Source organism: Chiloscyllium plagiosum, chromosome 14, assembly GCF_004010195.1.
Source record: "Chiloscyllium plagiosum isolate BGI_BamShark_2017 chromosome 14, ASM401019v2, whole genome shotgun sequence".
NCBI lineage: Eukaryota > Metazoa > Chordata > Chondrichthyes > Orectolobiformes > Hemiscylliidae > Chiloscyllium > Chiloscyllium plagiosum.
The window spans coordinates 14,252,616-14,265,725 of record NC_057723.1 but is presented as its reverse complement, the minus strand read 5'-3'; the positions used below and the strand labels follow the sequence as shown (position 1 = coordinate 14,265,725).

Below are 13,110 nucleotides of genomic sequence, written 5' to 3'. Positions count from 1 at the left end.
GTTTATAAAAATGACGAACAACAGTAGACCCAACACCGACCCTTGCAGTACACCACTGGTAACTGGACTCCAGGATGAACATTTCCCATCAACCACCACCCTCTGTCTTCTTTCAGCAAGACAATCACTGATCCAAACTGCTATGTCTCCCACAATCCCATTCCTCTGCATTTTGTACAATAGCCTACTATGGGGAAACTTATCAAACACCTTGCTGAAATCCATATACACCACATCAACCGGTGTACTCTCGTCTACCTGTTTGGTCACCTTCTCAAATAATTCAATAAGGTTTGTGAGGCACAACCTCCCCTTCACAAAACCGTGCTGACTATCCCGAATCAAATTATTCTTTTCTAGATGATTATAAATCCTATCTCTTACAACCTTTTCCAACACTTTACCAATAACTGAAGTAAGGCTCACTGGTCTATAATTACCAGGTTTGTCTCTACTCCCCTTCTTGAACAGGGGAACCACATTTGCTATCCTCCAGTCTTCTGGCACTATTCCTGTAGACAATGACGATTTGAAGATCCATGCCAAAGGCTCGGCAATCTCCACCCTGGCTTCCCAGAGGATCGTAGGCTAAATCCCATCCAACCCAGATGAAATACCAGAGGAAAGCAGTGGGTACAGGTCTCTGCCACAGAGTCTGTCCCTGCTGCTCAGAAGGGAAAGGGCAAGAGGAGCAGAGCAGTAGTCATTGGGAACTCCATAGTTAGGGGGACAGATAGGAGGTTCTGTGGGGATGAGAGAGTCTCACGGTTGGTGTGTTCCCTCCCAGATGCCAGGGTTTGTGATGTCTCTGATTATGTTTTTGGGATCCTTAAGGGGGAGGGGGAGCAGCCCCAAGTCGTGGTCCACATAGGCACCAACGACATAGGTAGGAAGAGAGATGGGGATTTAAGGCAGAAATTCAGGGAGGCTAGGATGGAAGCTTAGAGCTAGGACGAACAGAGTTGTTGTCTCTGGTTTGTTGCCCGTGCCACGTGCTAGTGAGGCAAGGAATAGGGAGAAAGAGGAGTTGAACACGCGGCTACAGGGATGGTGCAGGAGGGAGGGTTTTGGATTCTTGGATAATTGGGGCTCTTTCCGGAATAGGTGAGACCTCTACAAGCAGGATGGTCTTCATCTGAACCAGAGGGGTACCAATATCCTGGGGGGGAAATTCGCTAAGGCTATTGGGGTGGGTTTAAACTAATCGAGCAGGGGGATGGGAACAGGACAACAGGTGCTAAAGTTCAGGACAAACTTGTAATGAAATCCATTCATGTCAACATGACACAAAATTTCACCTTTCATCCTACGCATGGGAAATTCCAACAGAGCCCTTACTTTCACTTCTATAGGTGCTGTTTGGCTTTGTCCCAAAGCATCGCCCAAGTAAGTCACTTCTGTGTTAGCCAATTCACCCTAAACTGAATTAATCGCCAAATTATTATTTTGTAGTAAATCAAACAACTAAGTCAGGTGGTGTAAATGTTCTTCCCAGGTCAAGGTAAATGCTACCAGGTTATTGACTTAAACACAATAAGGCTCAATACGTTTATTGGTTAGTTGTTAGTACATTGCTGGTGCATTTCCCACTCCAAACATTGATAAAGTCTACCCAGTGTTATAAAAGCTGATTTTCTTTTGGTTCCTTCCAACAACAGAACTTGCCAATATCCTTTTAGCCCGTTGATTTTTGGTGACAAATCAAACGTGGCCAAATTATTCAATGAAGTCCCCTCCAAACATGGAATAGGATGTAAGTACACTTTTGTGACCACACTGACTTTGTGGTAATCAGTACAGAAACATTGTGCCCCATTTGATTTTAGACCCATCTTGATAGGTAAGCTCTGCTACTCTGCCTCAGTTCAATAATGTTACTGTTCTTCTTAAATTTAATATCTTCCATTGGTTGGACTAATCTCTCTGGATTGATTCCCACATTGACATCATGAACAGCCAAATCAGTTTTTCCTGACTTTTTTCCCTCAATTACCATAAAATGGAGGAGCAGAGTAGACCATTCAGTTCATCAAGTCTGCTCCATCATTCAATGATTCATGGCTGATTTGATCATTCTCAATCCCATTTTCCCATTACTTTAGATTTTAAATCAGTAATAGAATCTACCTCTGCCTTGAATATAGACTGGAAGGTCATTTCTGAGTTTCCTTTAATCTGTTTCTCTTTGATTACATTAACTGGTCCTCTCTCTTTACGTTTGTACATTAGTTAAAAAGGATTAAATCCTGTAGACAAATGGTAACAACAGAACTGCTTTATCTCAATTAGCCGGACAGTCTTGACAATAATCTGTAATCATGGTCTTCAAAGTTTGATGTCATCTTTTCAATGCACCTTGCGATTTTGGTTGATAAGTAGAAGATGCAAATTGTTTTATCCATAAAATAGTCATCATTCCTTTAAGTATCTGTGACATAAACTTTAAAGCTTGATCTAATTGTATTTTTTTGGGTAATCCATATCTTGTAAACAAAAAGACATAATATTTCCATGGTCACTTTGGCAGTATTTTTTTCTAAAAATAAGCACCCCTTCAGTGGATATATCCATAATTGTTAAAATAGACTGATGCCATTTCCCAATTTTGGGTATAGTTCCTACAATCTATTAAGACACTGTGAAAGGATTCTTCAAAAACTGGGGCAATTTTAATTCATGGTTAGAGTTTCCACAACCTAATATATCCCTAGGATGGGTGATTTCAAGACTAGGGGGCACATTTTTAAGGTGAGAGGAAAAAGATTTAAAAAAGACATGGGGGCAAATATTTTACACAGTGGATGGTTCACAAGTGGAATTAACATTCTGAGGAAGTGGTGGATGCAGGCACATTTACAGCATTTAAAGGATAAGCATGTGAATAGGAAAGGTTTGGAGGGATATGGGCCAGGAGCAGGCAGGTGGGATTAGTTTAGTTTGGGATTACGTTCAGCATGGACTAGTTGGACTGAAGGTGTCTGTTTCCATGCTGTATGTCTCTATGACACTATATATGTCATGTTTGACAAAGTTTGACCACATCTTTATGTAATCCCAGCCAATAAAAATATTTCAATATTTTAGTCATGTTTTCCTAATACCTTCGTGTCCAGCTATTGGAATTCTGTGAGCCACTTGTGAAATTTAGTTACAATATTCAGATGGAGCAATCAGTTATTGAACTACTGCCCATTACTCATTTTGAAATTGAGAATGAAAGAGCAGATTTTTTTTAAAATCGAGAAAAACTGCAGAAAGCTATGACATTAATCAGACTTGGGGGTGAAACAAAGAAAGCTAACACATAGGTGCAGCATGTATTCAGGATGGCTGATGGAATGTTTGTCCTTATTTCAAGGGGGTTGGAGTATAACTGTAGGGAAGTCTTACTGAGTAAGGCTATACAACTGTCCAAGATGCTGTTGAGACCACATCTGGAATACTGTGAGTTGTTTTAGTTCTTTATTTATGAAAAAGTTTTATTTAAGAGGCAGTTCAAAGAAGGATCACTAGAATGATTCCCTGGCGTGACGGAATTGTCTTATGAGCAAAGGTTAAACAGGTTGGGATTCTATTAATTGGAATTTAGAAGAATGAGAGATGATCTCATTGAATCATAAAGGATTCTTAGGGGGTTTGACTGGATAAATGCTGAGAGGACGTTTCCCCTCATGGGAGAGCATTATGAGCTGGATGCATGCCCCTGAGTGTACAGAGTCCTTGCTGCAGTAATCCAGTGATAGTTGCAGGAGCAGCTCGAGATGCAGCATTGAAGTTCAGAAGCATCCTCTAAGTGAATTGGAATGGACCATGAGGATTCTCAGTGGCTGTAACGTGTCAGATGCCAATGTCCATGGATATGGGATGTTTGTGATCGATGCCCATGCAATGTGCCCTGAGATGTTGAAGGACTTTCAGAACAAGTGGTGAGCTGAAATTGCTGGGTACCTTCTCAGAATTTCATTCAAGGCTCCTCGATGTCTAGCGTGTTGGGTGCATTTATTAAGATATTGAAGAGATGTTCTAGCCAGTAACAGGGCATTTAGGGAGCAATAATCTCCTTTAATTGGCAATTGCCTCACGAGAAACTTGCCACTCTGCTTCTTAAATGCATAAAAGGCAGAGTGATATGTTCCCAACTCTGGGATAGACATCTCAGGACTTCTCATCCAATTCTGCCACAATAGGCCATGTTACTCAGACCCTAATAAGATTCTGCCTGTTATCTGATACACTAATGAGCTTTGATAACAATCGTACTGACAATCAATATTTGGAGGACTGGATATTTAATGCAGATTTTGACTCATTTCAAATACTCCCTCTGTCATGGTGTGATTTGAACTCATGTCCATGCATCATTATTAGTCCAGCAACATAATCACTACGCTACCATAACTGATGGTCAACAACATGCTTTGGATATCTAGCATTAGTAATTTTTTTTGTTTAGCTACAGAAGAACATACCTGTCGTTCCTATGCAATCAAACCCTACAAATGCATAGAAACAAGTGGCGGCACCAGACAGAGTGCCACTGAATCCATAAGGCATAAATCCTCCTACTCCATAATCGCTGGTTATGTTTACAATAGAGGATAGATTCCTAAAGAATACAAAAGAAATGATAAGCATACATTGTACACTGATGGAGTCTTTTTGTTATCACACGCTGCCTTTTTTTCCTGTGGCCTGAGCTGTGGTCAAATAAGTTTTAGCAGCCCGCCTGACTATACATCAGCCACACGGCTATTACTTGAGTGTAAATTTAGAAAGTGAGCACCTGCAGGCTATTCAACTACAGGAACCACCATGGTTCTCCATTGAGGCACGGCCTCAAAGTAAGGGGGAACCACTTTTAGGATTAAGTTGAGGAGGAACTGCTTCACCCAAAGAGTTGTGAATCTGTGGAATTCCCTGTCCAGTGAAGTAGCTAAGGTTACCTCATTAAACGTTTTTAAGGCAAAGACAGATAGATTTTTGAACAGTAAAGGAATTAAGGGCTACGTTGAGGGGACAGGTAAGTGGAACTGAGTCAGTTTAGGGTGAGAGGGGAAAGATAGAAAAGCGACCTATGGGGAAACTTTTTCACATAGAGGCTGGTGCATGTATTTAATGTGCTGTCAGAGAAAGTGGTGGAGGCTGCTAGGACTGCAACATTTAAAAGGCATCTGGATAGGTATATGAATATGAAGGGTTTACAGGGATATGGGTCAGGCGTTGGCAAATGGGAATCTCTTGTTACGATAGCTGGTCAGTACGGACGAGTTGGACCAAAGGGTTTGTTCCATGCTGCACATCTGTGTGACTCTATGACTCCGTCTTATGGAATGGCGGAGCAGGCTTGACAGGCCCAATGGCCTACTCCTGCTTCTATTTCTTACGTTCTTATGTTCTTCTGATTGAGCCTGATCCTGTCCTCAGCTGAGCTCTGTGAGTTGCATTTGTACTGCAGAAAAATCTGAGTTATAAACACCTAAATATGGAATAAGAATAGGCCATTTGGCCCTTTTGAAACTGCTCCACTATTTAATAAGATTATGCCTGGTCTGATTTTAACCTAAACTCTACAATCCTGCACATCCCCAGTAATCTTACATCACTTTGGTAATCAAGAATCTATCTACTTTTGCCTTAAAAATATTGAGATGGAATCATCACCATTTCTTTATTTCTCTCCTATGTTCTCACCAGGAGATGGGAGTCAGGTGTAAATCTCCAGCTAGTATCCAAGCTCAGTCAAGTGAGTTTGGTGTTTAGGATTCAGGCTTGGGGTCTGGAACCCACACAGCTCAACTGCATTGGTAGCACACGGATAAATTAGTAATACATGTTTAAGCCCTTGGAATGCTGTCAGAACCTGTGAATTTGATGCAACAAAAGTTAACATTTTCAGAGAGCATAGAGCAGAATTAACCAAGAAAAGCTGTATCAATTGCAAGCAGAGAATCACAGACGAAGAACTTCCCTGTCTGCACCAGCTCGTTCAAAAGGCAATGTTGTAGCTCCCACTGCCCTGCTTAATTTATATGTACTGACCAATCATTACTCTTTTAACAATTGATCTTAAGTTAACATTTGCTTACATTTGCAAAAGTTTGACTGCTTATCATGTATACTTCAAATAATAAGCAAATCTTCATTCAAAGGGGTCAGTGGTAAAATGCAAGTGCTATATCAGTTTAACACCACATGTTGGGATTGTAAAGCTTTCACCAGCTGAGAAAATTATCCAACGACCAGCAGGTGGGGGGGGGGGGGGGGACATACCGTGCTTCTGCAGTGATGTTCAACAGCACCTCAGTAGTAATCCTCCAGTTATCAATGTTTCCTTTAACGCAACCTCCGATAATAACAAACACAAGCACGAGGCCATTAATTATCGTAAAGACTTTATTTACTGTTGTTGATTCTTTTGCACCAAATGAAAGGAGTCCTAAAAAGGGGAGGATGAGAAGACATTTTAGTTATCTCTTGACACTTTGATGCATATTACTTTTCCCAACTTACCCCATCTCATCCTATCAACATATCGTTCCATCTATTCTCCTTCATGTACTTATCTAACTTCTCTTTAAATGCATCCGTGCTACTTATCTTGACTTCTTCATGTGAATAGTAGCAAGTTCCACTTCAGTTCTTTATAGATTTTCCATCAACCTTATTGATGAGGGAGAAGGGCCTTGAGTTCTTAAATCACCTTTAAAAACATTAGGATTTCCCAAAAAAAAGCTTGTTGGAAATCAATTACTTTCTAAAGAGTAATTACCCAACTAAGAACACAAGCCAGTCAGCTGAAGATCTGTGCTAAGGGAAATGTTAGGCTTTAATTAATGATCATATTACTGTGTGCGTATATAAAGACAAACTAATTATAAAAAGCCGGCACTGGAAAATTCCTAGAACTCGTGGAGGAGGTAATGGACATGTACATTTAGAAATTGCAGTGCACACAGACTTCAAAAAGAGACACAAGGGAAAAAATTAAAAGATTGAAGCAGATTGTTTACAGTAGCTGAGGGGTCGAGAATGAGAAGCTATAGATACAAGCAAACCTGTGTAAAAGAGATTTAAAACAGAGTGCAAGAGAAACTTCTTTGCACAAAAAATTGTTTCATTCACTGTTCATTGCTTGACTTAGAAACAAAATCAACTTTGAAGATTACATTGGATACAAAAGTGAAAACAAAAGATTGAAAGGACGTGGAAACAAATTAGGTAAATGAGATTAGCATCAGTGCTTTTTGTAAAGGGTGAATTCTGACACTAAGTGGTTAGGTCAAGATGGTCTGTGTAACATAGTGAGGACCTCAGAGGGTTAACTGACATCAAAAGGTGAAATAAGCTTTGCCCATCAGGATGTAAAGGACTGTTCCTGGGTAGAACCAATCATATTATTCATGTGTCTTAATGAGTTCTTCTTCTGATTCTGTGCTTTTTTTTATAGTGTAAGAATGTTTCATTAGCTGTAATGTAAACTTATTCGCACATTAAGCCTGATGTCTTAGAATCAAATGATGCTACCAGCTATTAAGTAATATCTAAGAAACCTATTTACTATTCATCAAGATTGACCCTAACATCTGCCTAAGATGTTGTATGAGCATCCTTCCCCAGACATAGCCTAAACTTATACCAGCAAGAAGGATTGTTGGCAGCGAAACTATCACATGGTATCCTAGACCATATCCAACATGAGGAGAGTCTGTTGGAACTTCAACATATTTTTAGAAACCAACCGCAAAGTTTATTAATAATATTATAAATTAATGTTACCTGCCAATAATATGATCAAACACACAGCAAAGAAATCTGGATATTTGGCCAATCCTGGTGCATCCATTTTCACATGGCTGCTGAGAAAATTTTCAATCCGTTTGCCGAACAATGCATCAAAGGTACCACTCCATGCTATCGCCACACTAGATGTGCCTGAAGTAGAAACAAATTGTAAAAAGAGACCTAGTAAAAGTACAATTTCTTTTTTCTGGAAACTAATTGAGGATAATTTTGACTTTTGCCAATAAAATAAACCAGGTGTTATCAGATTGGTCATCTATGACACATCCAGCGTGATTTTCACTTCCATCAAAATCAATTGGAATAAAAACAAAAGGATAAGTATAAGAAGCACCTCAACGATGTACAATCATCAAAAGCTTCCATTCAATGGATTATTAGTTGGTCTCTATTTATTAATAACCATTTAGTTAGTTTGACCTTTTAGAATTCTTTGAGATAATCTTCTTTCTTAAAAGATCATAAAAGAAGGTTTTTTTTATAGCTGTAATTACTGTATTTTAAAACTTACTTAGAATTTTCACAACATATACTACCTCCACAACACACTTCAAGTTAAATGTTTCCCTTGCACTGTTATAAAAACCATTACCTCATCCAAATTTAATATTGGAATAGTAGATTTCATGACAGCAGGTATAGAATATAAAATTTGATATGTAATAATGTCTGAGTTAAAGCCTATGTAAAACATTATAAGTGGGTTTTGCTTTGAACATTAACGAAGGATATTGCAGAAGTACTCAGTAAAATAAAGCGACCAAAGGCAGATAAATCCTTTGATGACCTGCTTCTTAGTGTCTTAAGAAAAGAAGTGGCTGCAGGGAAAACTGGATTTGTTGGTCATTAACCTTCAAAATCCCTTTGAAACTGGAAGGACCTCAGCAGAATAGAATGTTAAAACTGTAATGCCCCTATTCAAGAATGAAAGGTGACACAAATCAGAAATTATAGGGCAGTCTGACTGCCATTCATCATTGTTAAATTCTGGCATGTAGTATTAACGAAGTAGTAGCAAAGACATTTTGAAAAATCATAACACAATTAAATAGAAGGAAACAAACACAGAAATTGCTGGAGAAACTTGGCAGGTCTGGCAGCATATGTGCAGAGAAAACATTTTGAATCTAGTATAACTCTTCTTCAGAAGATATAGACTCTTCTGAAGAAGAAGAGTCATACCAGACTTGAAACATCAATTCTGTTTCTCTCTTCACTGATGATGACAGACATGCTGAGATCCAGCATTCATGTTTAATAAAGGTATTAAACTTCTTTGATAATGTTATAAGCAGGATGGATAAAGGGGAACCAGTAGAGAGAGACTGTTTGGATTTCCAGAATAATGTTTCACAAAAAATATTATTACACAAGGTCAGGGTTTGAGGCATTTGTCTGATCATGGATAGACAATTGGCTAACTGGAAACAAAGAGCGAAGATAAACGGATCATTTTCAACTTTGCAAACTGGAGGAGTGCCATAGGGATTACTGTCAGGGTCTCAACTATTTCTACTCTGTAGTAGTTGCATGATATGTTTTCAGTGTATTGCAGGCAAATTTGTAGTTGATAGAAAGATCGGTCAGAAAGCAAGTTGTGAAGCGGGTACAAAGGACAATCTTTTATAGAGACAGAATAATTCTTCCACCACAACTAAAAGTAAGGGTTGTGAAAGGGTGTTAAAGAGGTGAAGGGAAAGCGCCCTTCTTTTAAACGGAGAGAGATCAAAGAATGCAGAGTTATACTGTAATGATGTAGGGTGTCTACGTACTTTAAAGACAAAAATATTAGCTCTCATGTACAGCAATTAATTAGGGAGGTAACCATTAATTGCAAAGGGAATGGAAAATGAAAGGCAGGAAATCTTGTTACAACTATCCAGGCTATTGGTAAGATCATACCAATGGTACTGTGTACTGTTTTGGTCTCGTTACTTAAGGTAAGCTTTACTTGCATTGAAGTTAGTTCAGAGAATGTTCACAAGGTTGATTCCTGTGATGAAGAACTGGCTTCAGCGGAAGTATTGAGCTGATTAGGCCTATGCTCATTGCAGTTAGGAAGAATGAATGATGATATTATTCCAGCATAGCATTCTAAGGAGGTTTGACAGGATATGTACTGAGAGAATGTTTCTCTTGAGGGGAGGTTAGAAATGGTTGCAATGGAGCTAATTGAAATTTTGAGAAGGAGATGAGGAGGAATAACTTCTCTTGTTAATCTTTGGAATCCTCAATCCTAAAGAACTGTGGAATCATTAAATATCTTCAAGGCTGAGATAGACAAGTAAAATCCAAGTGGTGGTAGAAGTGGCCACGAATGGGGTTGACATTCCAATGCACTAGTGGTGGAGCTATCTGTACAAAATTCCAATGACTTTACTTCATTACATTAACAACTATGGTACCATATTTCTGCAATGATAACAAGAGGATAATAATAGGCAGATACTTGCCAATGACATATGAGAGAATTAAATTCCAACCGGTAATAAACGCCAAAAATTCTCCAATGGTTACATAGCTGTAGAGATAAGCCGATCCAGTCTTTGGTACTCTCGCACCAAACTCTGCATAATACAGACCTGCCAACACTGATGCAAGTGCAGCAATTAGGAAAGAGATTACAATGCTCGGCCCACACTGTCTTTTGGCAACGTCTCCAACCAATATATACACACCAGCACCCAGCGTGCTTCCAACGCCCAGAGCAATAAGGTCAATGGTTGATAAACAGCGACGGAGATTGGTCTCTTGAATGCAATCCTCTGTCACTATTTTTCTCCGAATAAGGCAGTGAGCAAATGACTGCATCGGACCACAGGAAATCATCTTGGTGAGAAAACAACACAGAAAGGAAGAATTATGAAGCAAGCAAAAACAAATGCACTATATTTGTATTCCACTGACAAATTCAGTTGTGTGTTACTTTCTGACAACTCAATGAGATTACAGCACATTTGGTTTAGCTTCAAAGATATTTAAATATAAGAAAATGATTTTTTTGTTGATAAGTCATTTAATCCCAGCTGTTCTAGCAAATAATGTAATATGAGAACATTTTTTCATAATTCCACAACATTTAATTGCTACAAAATGTTGATGTTATTCCTTGGTTCTAAAATTTTGCTGTGAATTCATAACATAAACGTTTGACATGTTATTCTGAAATTCTACTTGCTGATCTAATTTCTTTAAACTTCTGCTAAAAATGGAAAAAAAAGATTTAAAAATGTCAAACACATTAAGTGCATTGGGTATTTTTGGCGAACATAAAAGCATATATGTAGACTTTCAATTAGGATTCAATGTAAAGGCATGTTCTTGATTTTATGTTCATGGTTGATTTCTGAAAAGGAGTGGAGGAAGCTGAAAGCACACTTCATTACTTACGCCATGTTCTTCGTGACCTGCAACACATTATCAATGAGGATGAACATTTCACCAAGACCTTCCCCACACCTCCACTACTTGCCTTTAAACAACCGCCAAACCTCAAACAGATCATTGTTCGTAGCAAACTGCCCGGCTCTCAGGACAATTCCATACAACTCTGTCACGGTGGACGCTGCAAGACGTGTCAGATTGTGGACATAGATACCACTATTACGCGTGGGAACACCTCCGACCTTGTACATGGCAGGTACTCATGTGACTCAGCCAACGTTGTCTATCTTATACGTTGCAGGCAAGGATGCTCAGAGGCATGGTACATTGGGGAAACCGAGCAAAGACTACGACAACGGATGAATGGGCACCGCACAACAATCAACAGACAGGAGGGCTCCCTCCCAGTTGGGGTGCACTTCAGTGGTCCAGGACATTCAGCCTCGGACCTTCGGGTGACCATCCTCCAAGGTGGACTTCGGGACAGGCAGCATAGGAAAGTGGCCGAGCAGAGGCTGATAGCTAAGTTTGGTACCCATAGGGAGGGCCTCAACTGGGACCTTGGGTTCATGTCACATTACAGGTGATCACCATTGCAACACACACACACACACACAGATATTTTGTACTTGCAGAGTTACATTGCACTTTGCTCAAAAACTGCATACATTCATGTAGAACTCTGAGCTCAAAAACTGCATGAATTTATGTAAAACTCTGTTATCTCACTTCTTAGATTAGAATCAATCTAAACATCAGGTCATAGACAGAGAACACAGGGGGCTTCAACATATTGTCTAGCTCTCACCATTGTTAACACCTAACCCGAGAATGCAACTTTAAAAAAAAGGTTTTGTGATTTACACATGAAAGAAATGAAACTATCACTGTATTCTAACAGATGAAAGGCTTAACAGACAATCAATGTTTCAATGTATAATTTTAGTTACATCACACTATAGATTTTTGCTATAAATTCTGTGTTACGACCGAGCCCTCCACTATCACCTGATGAAAGGGTGTCGCTCCGAAAGCTAGTGTGTTTCCAATTAAACCTGTTGGACTAGAACCTGGTGTTGTGTGATTTTTAACTTTGTACACCCCAGTCCAACACCGGCATCTCCAAATCTTCATTACTTACAGGTGACTATCATTATCTATCGATTACCTAGTTTACAAATTTTAATAGTTTAGCATTGAAGTGCATAGGTGCATCAAACGGTTCTTTGTGTTCAAATGTACAATAATGCATTCTACACACTGTCGATAACTATTATATATGTGAGATCATTACATTAATTTAATCACATAAGAAATGCTGTTCCGAAACAAAGGGCCTGCATTTCACAGACTGAGGATATCCCAAAATGCTTCATGGTCAATTTATTCTGATGATGTGACAGTTAAATTGCACACAGTAAGACTCCATAAGCAACATTGACAGAATGACTCGGAAATTACTAATATTGACCAGGACACAACAGCATCTGATCTGGAAAATGGCACAGTCTTGATATTGCACTGAAGCATCAACTTGATTATGTTCTCAAATATCCAGTCTTTTAAAAAAAGACCTTCTGATCTGGGGACAATTATGCTAATATGAGACAAGGTTGGCACTACTTTCTGTGTAAAACTCTCCACAAATATACTCAGTTAACCTACCAAGGTTATTTATCTTGTACACTGTGTAAATGTTCAATCTGAAGCTAAACTACAACAGATAAATGTGAAAATTTGGATCAAAGTTGTAAGATACCCAGTTCTTGGTCTATCAGTTTTTCCTCACCTACTTTTTCCAAAATGGAATCTTTAATATTGCCCCTTTGCTCCAGACCCCAAGTTTAAAGTCATATAAAGCTAATGTCCCATCTCAGGTAGCTGAAAGATTCTCTATTGGCTGACATAAGTAATTTCTTATCAAAT

The 13,110-nt window shown here is 39.0% G+C and overlaps 1 protein-coding gene across 1 annotated transcript in view; it reads right to left on the bottom strand.

The window, feature by feature from the left end:
- Positions 1-12,226, bottom strand: part of LOC122556894 (cationic amino acid transporter 2-like) — a 42,520-nt gene extending 30,294 nt beyond the window's left edge. Inside the window, exons 1-5 of the mRNA XM_043704152.1 lie at positions 12,193-12,226; positions 10,254-10,629; positions 7,777-7,932; positions 6,271-6,436; positions 4,470-4,606 (exon numbers count right to left, since the gene is read on the bottom strand). Coding sequence (XP_043560087.1) covers positions 4,470-4,606; positions 6,271-6,436; positions 7,777-7,932; positions 10,254-10,629 — 835 coding nt within the window. The 5' untranslated portion in view covers positions 12,193-12,226. The remainder of the gene's footprint in view (positions 1-4,469; positions 4,607-6,270; positions 6,437-7,776; positions 7,933-10,253; positions 10,630-12,192) is intronic.
- Between the last annotated feature and the right edge of the window lie 884 nt (positions 12,227-13,110).